Source organism: Eumetopias jubatus, unplaced genomic scaffold (assembly GCF_037043125.1).
Source record: "Eumetopias jubatus isolate StellerSeaLion01/CBP00866 unplaced genomic scaffold, mEumJub1_p1.0 scaffold_9, whole genome shotgun sequence".
Lineage (NCBI taxonomy): Eukaryota > Metazoa > Chordata > Mammalia > Carnivora > Otariidae > Eumetopias > Eumetopias jubatus.
Genome location: NW_028274815.1, coordinates 78,518,073 through 78,535,564, shown reverse-complemented (window position 1 = coordinate 78,535,564; position 17,492 = coordinate 78,518,073). Strand labels below are relative to the sequence as shown.

Sequence of the window (17,492 nt, the reverse complement as noted above, 5' to 3'; positions counted from 1 at the left end):
ATGGTCTGAGGATCCCCTGGGTCCCACAGGGAGAAACAGTTCCCTTTCTTGGAGTGTATTTGGGAGTGGAAGCATGGCCTCTCTGGGAACAAAAGAGCTGGCGGGCACCAATGTGCTGCCCTGTTTACTGGCATGGGAACAAAAAAGCTGGCTAAGGACAGCAAAACTTAGTGCTAGGTTTTTGCTGCGCTTTAACATAAACTCTGAACCACTGCATGGTCTCGTGACTGCTTTTCAGGGACAAGCCACCACCAGCCACAGCATGGCAAAATCCTCCCCCAGAGGATCAGCGCGGGTCCGTGCCATGGGGGTCCCTAAAATTTGGAGTTTTGAAACCTAGCTCCATGTCTGAAATAAAACACAGGAGTACTCTGGCAGGCAGATAGTCGGACACAGGCAGCAATCTGATGAAAGTTGGGGCCACAGGGGAGAGATTGTTTCCTCTTCTGTGAGGGCTTGCTGAAGAGTGGTGGGTACAAACTCCCCAGCCTGGGGACAAGAGAGTGGCACCACCGCCCCTCCCCCAACCCATCAGCACTGACCAACTTGTGAGCAATACAACGCCCCACCGTGGAGGCTGGACCCGCTTAAAACAAGCCCCACCCCCTCTGTGCCCTGCAGGTGCATCTCCACTAGGGCAAGTTCGCTTGAGAATCAGCACAGCAGGTCTCTCCCTCAAAAGAACAGCACAAATCCCTTGCAGACACCAAGTCTACTGATCATAGAGTGTTGCAAAAGCTTCAGGTCTAGGGAAAATAGGATCTAGCTTCTCTTAACAAGCAGACCAAAACACACCTAGTTAAAACTTGGCACAGTGGACAAGATCCAAACACCCCCACTGCAGGCAAGAGGCAGCTCTGCAGAGGACTGACCTGAGGGAAAGAGCAGCCAACACACAACAGCAGAGTGCACACTCTGAAACACCTCCTGAAGCACCAGGCCCAACACATATAGGACCTCTTCTTAATATAGCCATTACTCTCAGGAGGAGGAATATAACAGTCTTTCCTAACGATCACACACAAAAAAACAGTGACCTAGACAAAATGACAAGATTGAGTAATTCACCCCAAAAGAAAGAACAAGAAGAAGTAACATCCAGGGATTTAATCAAAACAGATATAAGTAAGATGCCTGAACCAGAATTTAAAACAACAATCATAAGGATACTAGCTGGGCTTGAGAAAACCATAGAAGACACTAGAGAATCCCTTACTGTGGAGATAAAAGAACTAAAAACTAGTCCAAAACTAGGCCAAAATAAAAAAACTGCTGTAACTGAGATGCAAAACTGACTGGATGCAATGATAATGAGAATGGTTGAAACAGAGGAATGAATCAGTGATATAAAGATAAAATTATGGAAAATAATAAAGCTGAAAAGAAGAGGGAAAGAAAAGTATTGAATCATGAATGTAGACTCAGGGAACTCAGTGACTCTTTAAAGCATAATAACATTGGTATCAGGAGTCTCAGAAGAAGAGAGGGAAAAGGGGGCAGAAAGTTTATTTGAGCAAATTATAGCTGAAAACTTCTCTAATTTGGGGAAGAAAACAGACTTCAAAATCCAAGAGGCACAGAGAACTCTGATCAAATTCAACAAAAGCTGACCCACACCAAGACATATCATAGTCAAATTCACAAAACACACAGACAAGGAAAGAATCCTGAAAGCAGCAATGGAAAGAAGTCCTTAACCTACAAGGGAAGACAGATTAGGTTCACAGCAGATCTGTCCACAGAAACCTGGCAAAGAGAGTGGCATGATACAGTCAACATGCTTAATGGGAAAAATATGTACCCCAGAATACTTTATCCAGCAAGGCTGTCATTCAGAATAGAGGGGGAGATAAAGAATTTCCCAAACAAACAAAAACTAAAGGAGTTCATGACCACTAAACCAGCTCTGCAAAAATTTTGAAGGGGCCTCTCTGAGTGGAAAGGAAAGACCAAAAGTGACAAAGACTAGAAAGGAACAGAGAACATCACCAGAAACACTAACTTTACAAAATTTAAATAAAAATTTGATGAAAACCAAACCAAACCAAACCCCAAAAATGGTTTCCTTTAGTTCTTTGAACTAAAATATTTATAAATATTTGAGCTAAAATGTTTAGAATAGCTTTTTCAAATCCTTTATCTAAGTCTGTCTATATATACTTTCTCTCTTTTATTCTATCAACTTATTTAAAGGATATATTAATTAAAAAGTGATAATTATAACAATTTTCTCAATTATATGTGAATGATCCTCCAGGATAGACCATATCTTAGGCTATAACCAGCCTCAATATATTTAAAAGGATTCAGATCATACAAAGTATATTCTCCCACAAAAATGCAATTATTAGGAATCAATAAAAAAGAAGGAAATTTGGGAAATTCACAAATATATGCAAATTGAACAAAACACTCCCCAATACCAGTGAGTTAAAGAAGAAAGAAAATACTCTGAGATTGAGGAAAATGAAAACATAATATGCCAAAATTTATAAGATGCCAATTGAATCAGTACTTACAGGGAAATTATAGCTGTAAATGTCTATATTAAAAAAGGAGAAGAAAGATTTCAAATCACTAACCTAATCTTTCACTTAGGACACTGGAAAAAGAGGAGCAAACTAAACCTAAAGTAAGAGGAATGAAAGAAATTATAAAGATTAGAACAGGAATTAATAAAAAGATGGGAAAACAATAGAGAACATCAAAAAACCCAAAAGATTGGTCTTTCACAATATCAACAAAACTGATAAAACTTTAGCTAGAGAGAGAGAGAAAGAGAAGTCAAATACTAAAACCAGGAATGAAAAGGGGACATCCCTACTAATTTAAAGAAAATAAAAGGATTCTGAAGGAATATTATGAGCAACTAAATGCCACCAGTTACATAACTTAGGTGAAATCAGTATATTCCCAGAAAGAAAATACTGAAACCAACTTAAGGAAAAATAGAAAATCTATATATATCTATAACAAGTAAAGAGATTGAGTTAGTGATTTTAAAACTTCCATAAAGAGAAGTTGAAGCCCAGATGGCTTTAGTTGTAAATTCTTCCAATGTTTAAAGATGAATTGATACAGATTTTCACAAACTCTTCCAAAAATAAAGGAAGAACTTCCCCAATGAAAGCTAGTATTACCCTGATGCCCAAACCAAAGACAGCATAAGAAAACTGCAGATCAATATCTCTTATGAATTTAGATGAAAAATCCTCAAGGAAATACTAGAAAATTGAATCTAACAGCACGTAAAATGAATTTTTACCGTGATCAAGTGGATGTATCCCCAGAATGCAAGGTTTGTTTAATACATGAAAACCAATTAGTGAAATATATCATATCGTTAGAATAAAGAACAAAAACCAATGATCACCTCAATAGATGCAGAAAAAGCATTTGACAAAATCCTGCACCATGTCATGATAAAAACAATATAAACTAGAAACAGAAGGTAACTTTACTTGATAAAGAGCATCTATGATAATCCCCGAGTTAACATCATACATAATGTTGAAAGACTGAATGCTTTCCCCCTTTCTTATCGGTAACAAGATAAGAATGCCCTCCTCACCTCTTCTATGCAACATTGTACTAGAGGTTCTAGCCTGAGCAATTAAGGAAGAAAAAGAAATAAAAGGCATTCAGATTGATAAAGAAGTAAAACTATCTTTATCCACAGCTGACATGATCTTGGATATGGAAAATCCTTAAGGGATATGCTAAAAAACCTAAATTAATAAATGAGATCATCAAGGTTGCAGGATACAAGATCAATATACAATAATCATTTATATCTCTGTATACTAGCAGTGAACAATCCAAAAATGAAAATAAAACAATTTCATCAGATGAGTTTGTATCAAAAGGGATTGCACCAAGAGGAATAAAATACTTAGGTATAAATTTAACAAAAGAAGTGCAAAACTTGTACTTTACAAAACTAGAAAACATTGCTAAAAAAAAAATTAAAGAGGACCTAAGTAAATGGAAAGACATCTGTATTCATGGATTAGAAGACTAAACATCGTTAAAAGGGCAATACTACCCCCAAATTGATCTATAGATTCAATACAATACCTATCAGAATCTCAGCTGGTTTCTTTGTAGAAATTGGCAAGATGATATAAAATTAATATGGAAGTTCAAGTGACCCAGAGTAGCCAAAACAATCTTGAAAAAGAACAAAATCTGGGGCACCTGGGTGGCTCAGTCAGTTAAGCATCTGGCTTCGGCTCACGTCATGATCTCAGGGTCCTGGAATCAAGCCCTACATTGGGCTCCCTGCTCAGCGAGGAGTTTGCTTCTCCCTCTCCTCCTCCCCCTTGCTCGTTCTCTTTCTCTCTCTCTCTCAAATAAAATCTGTGACCTTGGGTTAGATAATGCTTTCTTAGATCCACATCAAAAGCACAGGCCACAACAGAAAAAATAGATTCAAAGGATTTCCTCAATTTTTCTAGCACAATTTTTTGAAGAGACTGTCTTTTTTTCATTGTATATTCTTTCCTGCTTTGTCAAAGATTAGTTGACCATATAGTTGGGGGTCCATATCTGTGTTTTCTATTCCATTCCATTGATTTATGTGTCTGTTTTTGTGCCAGTACTATACTGTCTTGATGACTACAGCTTTGTAATATAGCTTGAAGTCCGGAATTGTGATGGCTCTAGCTTTTGCTTTTCTTTTTCAAGATTGCTTTGGCTCTTTGGGGTCTTTTGTGGTTCCATACAAATTTTAGGATTGTTTGTTCTAGCTCTCTGAAAAATGCTGGTGGTATTTTGATAGGGATTGCATTAAATGTGTAGATTGCTTTGGGTAGTTATAGACATTTTAACAATATTTGCTCTTCTGATACATGAGCATGGAATGTTCTATTTCTTTGTGTCTTCCTCAGTCTCTTTCATAAGCGTTCTATAGTTTTCAGAGTACAGATCTTTTACTTCTTTGGTTAGGTTTATTCCTAGGTATCTTATGGATTTTGGTGCAATTGTAAATGGGACCGATTCCTTGATTTCTCTTTCTGCTGCCTCATTGTTGGTGTATGGAAATGCAACAGATTTTGCATTGATTTTATGTCCTACAACTTTGATGAATTCCTGCATCAGTTCTAGCAATTTTTTGGTGGAGTCTTTTGGGTTTTCTACATAAAGTATCATGTCATGTGCAAAGAGTGAAAGTTTGACTTCTTTGCCAATTTGAATGCCTTTTATTTCTTTTTGTTGCCTGATTGCTGAGGCTAAGTCTTCCAGTACTGTGAACAACAGTGGTGAGAGTGGACATCCCTTTCTTGTTCCTGACCTTAGGGGAAAAGCTGTTTTTCCCCTTGGAGGATGTATTAGCTGTGGGTCTTTCATATATGGTCTTTATGATGTTGAGGTTCCCTCTATCCCTACTTTGTGGAGGGTTTTTATCAAGAAAGGATGCCTTATTTTGTCAAATGCTTTTTCTACATCATTACTACTCAGCCATAAAGGAGAATGAAATCTTGCCATTTGCAGTGATGTGGATGGAGCTAGAGTGTATTATGCTAAGTGAAATAAGTCAGTTAGAGAAAGACAAATATGTTATGATTTCACTCATATGAAGAATTTAAGAAACAACAGATGAATGTAGGGGAAAGGGAAAAAAAGAGAGGGAGGCAAACCATAGAAGAGACTCTTAACTATAGAGAACAAACTGAGGATTTCTAGAGGGCAGGTAGGTGGGGGATGGGATAAATGGGTGATTGGGTATAAAGGAGGGCACCTGTTGTGATGAGCACTGGGTGTTATATGTAAGTGATGAATCACTAAATTCTACTCCTGAAACTAATATTACACTGTATGTTAACTAACTGGAATTTAAATAAAAACAAACAAAAAAACAGTTGAATTGTACCTTTAAGTGGGTGAGTTGTATGGTATGTAAATTATAATCCAATAAAACTATCGCCAAAAAGAAGTGATTCTAAAAAAAAATTGACACTCCATTTTATATTCCTCCTGGCAGAGTGTATGAAATTGCCATTGCCCATTTTAATGTTAATATGCACTAAGAAATTTGCCAATTTGATAAACCACAACAGTGGTTCAACTGAAAGAGATTTTGCTCCCGTGTGGCCATTTAGCAACGTCTGGAGACTTTTCTTTTTAAGATTATTTATTTATTTATTTATTTATTTATTTATTTATTTGAGAGAGAGAGAGAGAGAGAGTGCACGCACAAGTTGGGGGAAGGTCAGAGGGAGAGGGAAAGAGAGAAGCAGACTCCCTGCTGAGCATGGAGCCCAACACAGCTCGATCCCAGAACGCTGAGATCATGATCTGACCTAAGTCAGACACTTAACTGACTGAGCCACCAAGGTGCCCCTGGAGACAGTTTTGATTGTCACAACTGGGGTGGAGGGATGCTATTGGCCTCTAATGAGTAGAGGTATGCTGCTAAATATCCTACAGTGCATAAGGCACCTCCCTACACCAAATAATTATCCAACCCAAAACATCAGTAGTGTCAAGATTAAGAAACCCTGGACTAGAAATAGCATCTTGTTTCATTTTGTATTTATTTGATTATTAGTAAGGGTAGTTTTTTTTCCATATGTTTACTAGAGTTGTATTTTGTAGATTTTCTGTTTGTATCATTTGTTCATATTTCTCATCATTTCATATGAGTTCCTTTTAGTAGTAAGATTTAACTTATTGAGTTTTTTAACTTATTTTACTAATTTTACTTATTGAGTTTTTTTAAAATTTTTTTTAAAACTTGAGCATCTGTTGGGATGAGCACTGGGTGTTATACGCAACTAATAAATCGTTGAACGGTACAACAAAAACTTATGTACTATATTTTGGCTAACTGAACATAATAAAAAAAACTTGAGTATATTTGACACACAATTTTACATTAGTTTCGATGTACAACATAATGATTCAATAAGGTTATACAGTGTAGCTACCATTTGTCACCATACAGACTGAGTTTATATTCTTCCAGTTGTTTCCTTGTAAATTTTGGTTAGGTTTATATTGACTATTGCTATGTTTATTTTTTATATGGTTATACATCATTTTTAATTGTATCTAGTCTAGACAGTCCTTCCCCTATCTGCTCACTCCTACCCCATAATTTCATCTTTAAATTCTCTTTTCTTAGAGTTTTATTTTTTCACATTTAACTTTTTAAATATATGTATAATTTATTATAATGTGTATTATGAGATAAAGAATACTTTTTTCCTAAATAGCAATATCTGGTTTTCCTCCTTTTGAAGAAACATTTGGCTTACAGAGCATTTTTGAGGCTCAAGAAAACCTTCAAAAAAGAAGCTTTCCACAGGTTTATGCAAGAGAGGGAATGTGCAGTTACTCCTTATCTTCCTTAACTATGAAGGACAATAATATTCTACAAGGTAGTTAGGTGTTTGTAACTAACCTAACTCAGCACAAAGCAGTGTCATGTATAGCACCATGTCAGTCTTGCAGAAATACATAAAGAAATATAAATGCTGGAAATGGAAATCCTTTGCAGTTCGGGATTATTAATGTTACATTAATGAATTTTTTATATGATCAGAGAGTTGGAGAAAGTGATACTCTGTGTGTGTACGTTTGGTAAGAAGGAAGACATAATTTCTAATTAAGAAATTAAAAGGGATTGTCAGTTTATAACATACAGAAATTTTATGAGTCTCTGATAATAATCAGTTAAATGAATGGGAATAAGTATAAATATCTTCCTATTATCGTACAGATGGAGAATGAATTAGATTCTGCTCGCTCTGAAATAGAACTCCTCAGGAGTCAGATGACAAATGAGAGAATCTCCATGCAGAATCTAGAAGCTTTGCTGGTGGCCAATCGAGACAAAGAATATCAGTCTCAGATAGCGCTTCAAGAAAAAGAATCTGAAATTCAGCTTCTTAAAGAACACCTTTGTTTGGCAGAAAATAAAATGTGAGTTGGCAAGCAATTCAGTAGCATGAAGTCATATTTTTAAAATTTTTGATACTTTATAGGTTAGTAGAATTTTAAAGCTGGAATTTAGGCAATTTAGTGCCCATCTTTTGCCATTAATTAAACTGAGAACCAGAAATACTGTGATTTGCCTAAGATTTAGTACTCGTTTCTATTGTATGTTTATCTAAATTTAAAATTTAACCATCTTTGTTGATTATTTCCAACAGAGATTTGGATATAATAGAATGTCTGACCTAAAATATTACCTTTTACAAATATTATAACAAGTTTTTAGAAAAAAAATTAAGCACTACTGAAACCAGAGGAATTTTTCTGTTTATGGACCCACTTGGTATTGCTGCCTAGTATTTAGACTTGTCACTTACTATTTCCTTATGCACCTTTAAGTATATGTTGGGTACCTGGAAGAACTCCTACATTCACAGAATACTGAAGACTTCCCTTAGAGCACTGATTTTGGGTTTTTTGTTTTTTGTTTTTTTAAGCATCCCTAGCTCCATTAGCATCTTATTATAAGACCCTTGGCTAGAAGGTTGGGTAGAAATGCCTGCCTGGACACTGAATGTTTTATTATTAAACTTGGCGACCTCTCACAAAAACTGATGGGGACTCTTAGCCTCTATTGTTATCTGTCCCATCTATAACACTTTTTCAGCCTCAGCTCTGCCCTCCCATCTGAGCATGGGACCTGGGGGTTGGGGGGAAGGATAAGAATCATGGTCTCAGGAATCAGTCACTCCTAGGAGCCCCTGACTGAGCAAAGGCTGCAAAGCCAGGGCCAGTTTCCTTGACAAACTGTTTTCAGGTTATGGCAGCTGTGAGTCATTCTTTTCTGTCACTGTAGCTGGGCTTTTGTAATATCTTCAACTGGTTCTGCAGAATCACTTTCTCAAATCTGTCTTAGTGAAATATGCCTAACCCCCTCACCTTTAGGGATGCATTCTGTTTTAGACTGGTTGGTAAGTACAATCACTTAGAACTGGTAAGCATAATAAACTTTTGTGTTCTTAATCTCTAAAGTTTAGATTTTAGCAGTCAACAGTACTGTCTGGCAAGCAGAGAGGATAGAATATCCTGTGCAAGCAGCATTCATTGCTTTCATCATCTTCCTTATGACACTGTGCCTTATCACAGAGTTTCTGAGGCATGTTTGGCCCTAAGGAGGATCCTGTTAAATTGAAGAGATTTTATGTTTTTAACAGTTTGTATATCAAATTTCATTATAAGTATATACAAAATACTTGATTTAATAAATATATATAATAGGACTAACAATGGTGTTGATTATTTGTTTATAATACTACTTTGCATATAATACCTTAAAGTACTTTAAAAAATAAATAATATAGATAACATAATATTATCCCATCTAAACATAGGGAAACAGAGAAGGTCTAACTAATTGAATGGGACTGAGAGATCTTAGCTTTTTCAAGTAGGCTACTTTCACATTTACTACTTCTAAAATTGGCACATTTTAGATGTACTAATACGTCCATAAAAATCACAGTCTGGCATGGTTCCCTCTGAGGAACCATTGCCAACATGGTTTAATGTACTAAGTCCTAGACATATTTTAAATTTAATCAACTGTCACTCATACTTTTTTACACAGGGCCATCCAGAGTAGAGATGTGGCCCAGTTCAGAAATGTTGTAACACAGTTGGAAGCTGATTTAGACATTACCAAACGACAACTAGGGACGGAGCGCTTTGAAAGGTAAGTTTGTCTCTATGCAGTGTTCAGTCTGGAAAGCATTTTTTTTTTAAATAACAGATTTTGGTAATTTCATGATAGTTAGCTTTTAAGTTAGGAACTGAACTACAGTTTTATGACGGTATTAATACAGCACTGGATATAAAGTTTAAAAGCCTCACTATTTTGTTTCAGGGAGAGGGCTGTACAAGAACTTCGCCGCCAGAATTACTCAAGTAATGCTTATCATATGAGTTCCACAATAAAGCCAAATACAAAATGTCATTCACCAGAACGTGCTCACCATCGATCTCCTGACCGAGGCCTAGATCGATCATTAGAAGAGTAAGTAGTTCAAGGATCCATTCTCTGGAGACCATATAGCAATATACAGGGAATATTTGAGGGAGTAAGGAAGCTCAAATCAATCTATCATTAATAGTGCTGTTTAATCACAATTACATGATTAGGTATACCGACAAATATAAAGTATTTTGATCATTAGTTTTATATAAATTTGCTAAAATGAAAGATCTTCATTCTATCTAATGTTTACATAAATTATATTTTTAAAATCTACTTTTCTTTTTATTCTAAAACTTAAATTTTTCCATATACTTACATTAACAAAATATTGGTTAATTATAGCACCATAAAATACTTATTCTTTAGGAAAGTAGTTTATTTTTCAGAGGAAAATATTTTAGATATATTCGTATATGTCACAAATTTTGTAAAAACACCTCTATTTGGAAATAAATTCAAACTTATAAGAAGTTATAAAGATAAAATAATGCAGAGAACAGCTATATACCTTTTACCCATACTCACTGTCATTAAAATTTTACTCCATTTGCTTTGTCTGTGTTTGAGTCAACACATTTGCTGTCTTATGTACTCACATTTTTGCATATGTTTCTGCTCTCTCCGTGCACACATGCACACACACACACACACACACACACATTTTAAAAACATAACCAATACCTCCAGTTCCAAACCACCTTCCCAGGTTTCTTCCTTCCCTTTTTTCATTTTGTATTTGTATGTCCTTCTTTCTACAGTGAGAACCCTTGCTCAACATCAGTGTGTTTATCAACAATATGTACATGTTACTCTTTTGCTCAATCCCAGAGTGCATCTAAAATAGTTTCAAAATTTCTTCACCTATGTCACTACATTAAATAGACCAACATAAAAGTTCATGATCTATTTGTAATTCCTGTTTCCATACACTACTCCCCCCAAATCTTGAGGGCATAGCATATAGTCAAATACTGAGTTTATAAATTCCTTGGATTAATTGCTTTTTTCCCCTTTTACTATGATTATGATATTCATTTAAAATAACATTAGATTCATTTACTTCAATTTGCTTTCACTTTTCATTTTTCCCCTTCCTAGTTTTTTCCTTGATTTAGCTTTTTTTTTGAATATGTAGGTTAATATGCTTTTAAAAGTCAAAACTCTGCAAAAAGTAATACTCAGAGAAGTGTTACTTTCTCCTGTATATCCTCCATTCCATGTCCCCCATATTGCTTTATAGTTTTATGATAATGACATTCAGATATATTTTTCTTATTTTTCTTTTCATATGCAAAGGTAGCATACTATATATGCTTCTTTTCACTTTGCTTTTCTCACTGCTTTTAGAAGTCACTTCATATTCATAGTGTTCCTTTACAGCTGCATAGTATTCCATTTTATGGATGACCATAATTATGCAACTGACCTCCTATATTTGGAGGTCATTTGGACATTTAGGTAGTTTTCAACAATTTGCCATTACAAATAAGGCTGTAATGAATGTGTTTTCATATTGGTGGAGGTGTATCTTAAGGATAAATTCCCAGAAGCAGGATTTCTGGGTCAAGGGGTAAATGTGTATGTATATAGTTTGGTTAAGTAGTGCCAAATTCCCCTCTATAGGGGTTGTAGTATTTTGTACTCCCACCAGCTATGGGTGAGAGTGCCTGTTTCCCTGCAGCCTCATCAGCAGAGTATACTGTCAAGTTCTGAATTTTTGCCAGTATGGTGGGTAAGAAATGGTATTTCAGTGTAGTTTTAATTTGCATTTCTCTTTTTATGAGTGAATTTGAATATCTTGTCATATGTTTAAGAGCTGTTTTATATCTCTCTTTTTTTAATTGTCCATTTCTTTTGCCCATTTTTCTAATGGAATATTCTCTTTTTGTTAAATTTTTTTATAAATGTGGGAAATTAATCTTTTATTACTGATATATGTTGCAAATATTTTCTTCCATTTTTGTCATTTTTCTTTTGATTTTACTCTATTTTTCCCATGGAAAAGTTTCTATTTTTATGTAGTCAAATTTTTAAATGTATTTTAAGCATCCACATTTCTGTTTATACTTAGAAGAATCTTTCCTTATACCCAGATAGATAAAGAAGAAATCAGTGTTTTTAGTTTAAATGTTTTAGTACTTATATATGTTTTGTATATACATACACTATATATAAGTAAAACCACATATATATATGGTTTTACTTTTTACATTTAGATTTCTGATCCATTTAGAGTTTATTTTGTATATGGTATGAAGAGTGGATCTAATTTTACTTTTTTCCAAATGATAGCCAGTCGTCCCAAGATCATTTATTAAAAAGATTTTGTCCAAGTGGTTCAAGTCTCTCTCTGGACTTTCTCTTCTGTTCCTTTGGGTTTATTTATGTTAAAGTCCCACACTATTTTAATTATAGACCCTTTGTAATATTTTTAATTTTTTAGGACTAGGCTGATTGTTTGCTGGTAAACTGGCTGTCCAAAAAAGGGGAGGGAGAAGCCCTGGTTTGTAGCATTTGTCAATTTCAGTGGTGTAAAATGCCCACTGTGGCCAGTTTCCTGGCCAATTTGTTTGTTTGCTTCTTTCTTTCCTTCTTTCTTTCTTTTTGTTGAAGTACAGTTGACATACAATATTATCATAGTCTCAGGTGTACAATACAGTGATCACACAGTTCTATATATTCTATAAATATATTATACAGTTTCAAGCTACCAAAGCTAGTTTAACCACCAGCTCACAAAATTTCTGAATATTTATAATCAGCTGTGAGCCAGCTCCAGCATACCAATAGGCTAGTGCCTATAAGAACTCTTCCTTTTAAGTATTTGCCATTTTCATGTGAGTTTATTTTCCATATTACGTAACTACTGAATCGTTGAACACTGCAACAAAAACTTATGATGTTCCATCTGAAATTTAGTGTCAGCTTGTCTAGCTCCAATTTGAAAAGCCCATTGGAATTTTTATTGGAATTGCATTAAATTTATAAATTAACTTGGGGAGAACTGGCATCTTGGTAATGTTGAGCTGTCCTAACCAAAAAAAAGAGATGTCTTTCCATTTTTTCAAACTCACATTGTGTCATTCAAGAATAATAATAAAATAATAAAATAAAATAAAAAGCTTTTTTTAATTAAAAAAAGAATGTGTGGCAGTTTTCTTTATATAGGTTTTGAACATTTCTTAAGTTTATTCCTAAATATTTTATCTTTAGGTTTTTCTCCCCATTCATTTTATCTTCAAAAAATGCTATTTTCACATGTTAATTTATCATCATGTTATCTTGCTCAATTTTTTTATTGTTTCATTAAGTTTTGTCATTGATTCTTTAGGGGAGTCCAGGTATGTTATCATGTCATCTGCAAAAAAGGGATAATTTTATTTCTTCTTTTCCTATTTTTATCTCTTGAATTGTATTCTCTAATTAATTGCAATAGCTAGCATCTTCAGAATAGTGATAAATAGTAGTGGAGAAAATGGACATCCTTGTTTTGATTCTGACCTTAAGTGGGAATGCCTCTAGGGTTTGTCAAATCAATGTAAGATGTTGGGTTTAGGACTGCAGTATAAATGTTTTATGATATCTGCCTATTTTTATTTTCTCAGGAATTTTTTTTATTAGGAATGGGTGTTTAATTTTTTCAAGGGCTTTTTCAGCATCTATAAAGATACAATTTTTCTCTTTAGAACTGTCAATATGTGAATTATATGAAAAGATTTTCAGATATTGAACCATCTTTGAATTTATGGTATAAACCTTACTTGGTCTTAGTGTATTCTATTCTTAATGTTCACTTATATTTTATTTTAGATTTGTGTATCAATATTTGTAATATTGGTCTATAACTTTTTTCTTTGTACTCTCTTAGCAAGTTTAGATGTAAGTGTTATATTTGCTGCAAAAAAGGATTTAGAGTTTTTAATTTACTGTGCTTTGAAACAATTTGTGTAGTTTGTGATTATCTGATCTCTAAGGATTAGTTTGGGTTCACCTGTGAAACCATACAGCCTTGGTTCTTTCTTTTTTGTGAGGTATACTTCCTTGATAAATTTTTCTGTTTTTTGGGGGGGGGGATTGTTTTAAGCTTTCTATCTATATTCGTCTAAAAATAATTATTTTCTCTAGGGCTTTTTTTAAAGATTTTATTTATTTGAGAGAGAGAGAGAGCATGAGTGCATGCACAAGCGGGGGAGGGGCAGAGGGAGAGGGAGAAGCAGACTCTCCACTGGAGTCTCAATGTGGGGCTCATCCCAGGACTGTGGGATCATGACTTGAGCTGGAGGCAGATACTCAACCAACTGAGCCATGAGGTGCCTCTCTCTAAGTTTTTGAATTTATTTGCATAAAAGTAACCAATGCTTTATCTTATGAATTTTAAAATTTCCTTTGTATCAATAGTTATATCCCATTGTCATTTCTTAATTGTATGTATGTGCTTTCCTCTTCTATTTCTTGGTTACCTTAGCCAGTGATTTGTTTACTTTGTTTATTGCTTCAAAGAACCAGCATTTTGATTTATTGATTTATTTTTCTTTATCTTATTAATTTATGGTTTTGTTCATATTATTTCCTCTGCTTTTTATTTACTTTGTTGGTTTTTTTTCCCCTTAGTATTTTAAGTTAGGAATTTAATTCATTTATTGCCATTCTTTCATTCTTATTGATGTAAATATTTAGGGCTATGAATTTTCCAGTGATCAGTGCTTTATTTATCCAATAGATTCTGATATGTCATGTTTTTGTTATTATTTTTTTAGAAATTCTTTAATTTCTATTTTGTTTTCACTTTTACCCAAGAGTTATTTGATAGAAAATCTTGTAGTTTCCAATAAGAAGAGCTTTTTGTGTTTCCATTTCATTTTTAAATTTCTAGTGTTATTGTATTGTGATTAGAGAGTATTGTTTATAATATTTCTATCATGGAAGCTACTGATGTTTTCTTTGTACTTTACTACATGATCAATTTTTGTGGATAGTTCATGTGCACCTGAAAAGATGTATTCTTTCTTATCAGGGTATATATTTCTAGTGTCTATATCTCTAAAAGATTTTCCTTTTTGATTTTATTTAGTTCTTTTATGTCATTGCTTAAGTTTTGTTCACTTGACCTGTTTTACTAAGAATGGTACTTTAAAATCTCCTTTTATTATTATGTTTTTATTTTTATATCCTATAAATTTTGTTTTATGTAGGTTTACTGTTTTATTTGCTGCATGGATATTCTGAACTGTCATATCTACATTTTGGGATGTGAATTTTATGAAGTGTACTTTTCTGATGCATTTAATTTTTTGGAGGTGGAAGGTGCTTGTCTAGTATTAGAGTTGCAAATACTTAATATCTTCAACTGCCTTGCAAATTTTTGTCGATCTCTTTATTTTTAGCTTTTCTGAGTGACTGAATTTTAAGTATATCTCTTATTTATAGTATGGATTTAAGTTTTGCTTTATGAGTCATTTTAATATAATGGATGAGGTAAGCTTTTTCACATTATTGATATGAATGTGAAATTTGATCTGAACTCTCATATTATGATAACTGTGTTTATCATGTGACATTTATTGTATTTCTCAATTTGGCTCTTTGCTTTTGGTCATTTCTTTTGATATTCAAGGTTTGCATTTTATTATAGTAGTCACCTTTCTATTAGTAATTTTAATAGTGCCATTAATTCCCTTTTTTCTTAATCTTTTGCTGTTAGTTTTAAATGGTATGTTTTGACTGCCACCTATTACCTAGACAACAGTCAGTGTACTTAATTTACTTTCCCCAACCACTGATCTGTTTACTGGCCCTATAGTTTTACCTTTTAAAATTGTCCTATAAATGGAATCATGTATATAGCCTCTAGTAGCTGACTTTGACACAGCATAATATATTTGAGATATATTCAGGTTGTTGTATGGATCAGATGTTGTTGCATGTTCCTTTTAACTGCTGAGCAGTATTTCCTTGTATGTCTGCACCACAGTTTTGTTTGCTTTGTTATACTTTTTATTTTGATTTTTTAAAAAAGATTTTATTTATTTATTTGACAGAGAAAGACACAGTGAGAGAGGGAACACAAGCAGGGGGAGTGGGAGAGGGAGAAGCAGGTTTCCCTCAGAGCAGGGAGCCCAATGCGGGGCTCGATTCCAGGACCCTGGGACCATGACCTGAGCCGAAGGCAGATGCTTAATGACTGAGCCACCCAGACACACCATTTCTTTTTATTGTTGAATATTATTCCATATTATGGAGGTATCACAGTTTGTGAAAGCTGAATAAAAAAAATACATTGTATATGTTTTCTTTCACAGAGGCTGGGAAAAAAATTTTAAGTATTGCCAAAATAATGTCAGAATACATTTTTTTATACATCAGTGAAATCTTTGAGTTAAACATATTAATGTGCAATTTTTTCCTCTCTCATAGGAATCTTTGCTATAGAGATTTCTGACACACGAAGATTCTTCACATCCTTGGGAAAGGTCAAAGTTACAAACTGATTTTTTTTTGCTACATGATTGCATTTATCTTTTGAATGCTTGACAATGTTAAATGTATTTATTAACTTTGTGCCTCTGAATCTCTGTTCTCCTGTGCCATATTGCAGTGATCTGAGATGACTTATAAAAACAAAAATGCATATGGCTCTTTCTATCCGTGCAGTAATAGTGAGTGTAAAATCTGCTTACTTCACTATTGAACACTGTTATGTTAACTATCCGGAGTAAATAAAGAAGCTTATAAAAAGAGGGAAAAGTGTTTTTACAAAACTGATTTCCTTTCCTTTCCTTTCTTGATATCTCAAATAATTGGTTAAATTTTTTCTTTGTGATTTATGCTTTCATTGCTGGAGAAGTTGTGCCAAAATGGGCAAAGTTTACCAATACTGGCCTGGGACCCAATATTCCATTTGGGAACCAACTTGACATAATTTCCAGGCCATAATCTGATTTCAAAGCAGCAGATAGTAGGAGTGTGTCAGAGTTTTTAAATCCATAGTATTGTACCACTAATTAACATACATTTTCTGCAATTGTGTTTACCCGTACTATTTTTAGAAAGGTAGGTGATGCTATATTTGTCAAGAATGTAAGATTTTTTTAAAAATCTGTATTTTAATAAGTTTTCCTTAAAATATTAAAGTACTGCAATCAACTTAATTGCCATTTTATTTATTTATTTATTTATTTGCCTGTTGCAGGTGTCTGTAACGTAGAGTAACAAGTTTAGTGATGTTTTCTTATTTCTCCTAAAATTTCCTAAATCTCTTACCTTTTCTCTCCATAGGCTTTGATTTAATGTTGATATTAAAGCCTGACACTACTGTATTTTATTGATTGATATTTGTATTCTTGCCATTTTAATAAAAAAAAAGTCCTGTCATTAATAATATTCATATGAAGTAGACAGTTTCTCATTTTATATAGTTACTATGCAGTATCACTACAGTAGGACAGTGCCCTGATTTAGGTCTTGTTTAATCACTAGCACTCTGATATTTTACTATAAGTTCATGCTATATATTCACTTTAGTTTGATTTTTAAAAACCTT

The 17,492-nt window shown here is 33.9% G+C and overlaps 1 protein-coding gene across 1 annotated transcript in view; it reads left to right on the top strand.

Annotated features, from left to right (window-relative positions):
• The window catches only part of TSGA10 (testis specific 10), a 135,337-nt gene extending 118,786 nt beyond the window's left edge, over positions 1-16,551 (top strand). The window contains exons 17-20 of the mRNA XM_028104067.2: positions 7,724-7,926; positions 9,566-9,670; positions 9,842-9,991; positions 16,367-16,551. Coding sequence (XP_027959868.1) covers positions 7,724-7,926; positions 9,566-9,670; positions 9,842-9,991; positions 16,367-16,391 — 483 coding nt within the window. The 3' untranslated portion in view covers positions 16,392-16,551. The remainder of the gene's footprint in view (positions 1-7,723; positions 7,927-9,565; positions 9,671-9,841; positions 9,992-16,366) is intronic.
• Positions 16,552-17,492: the final 941 nt, after the last annotated feature.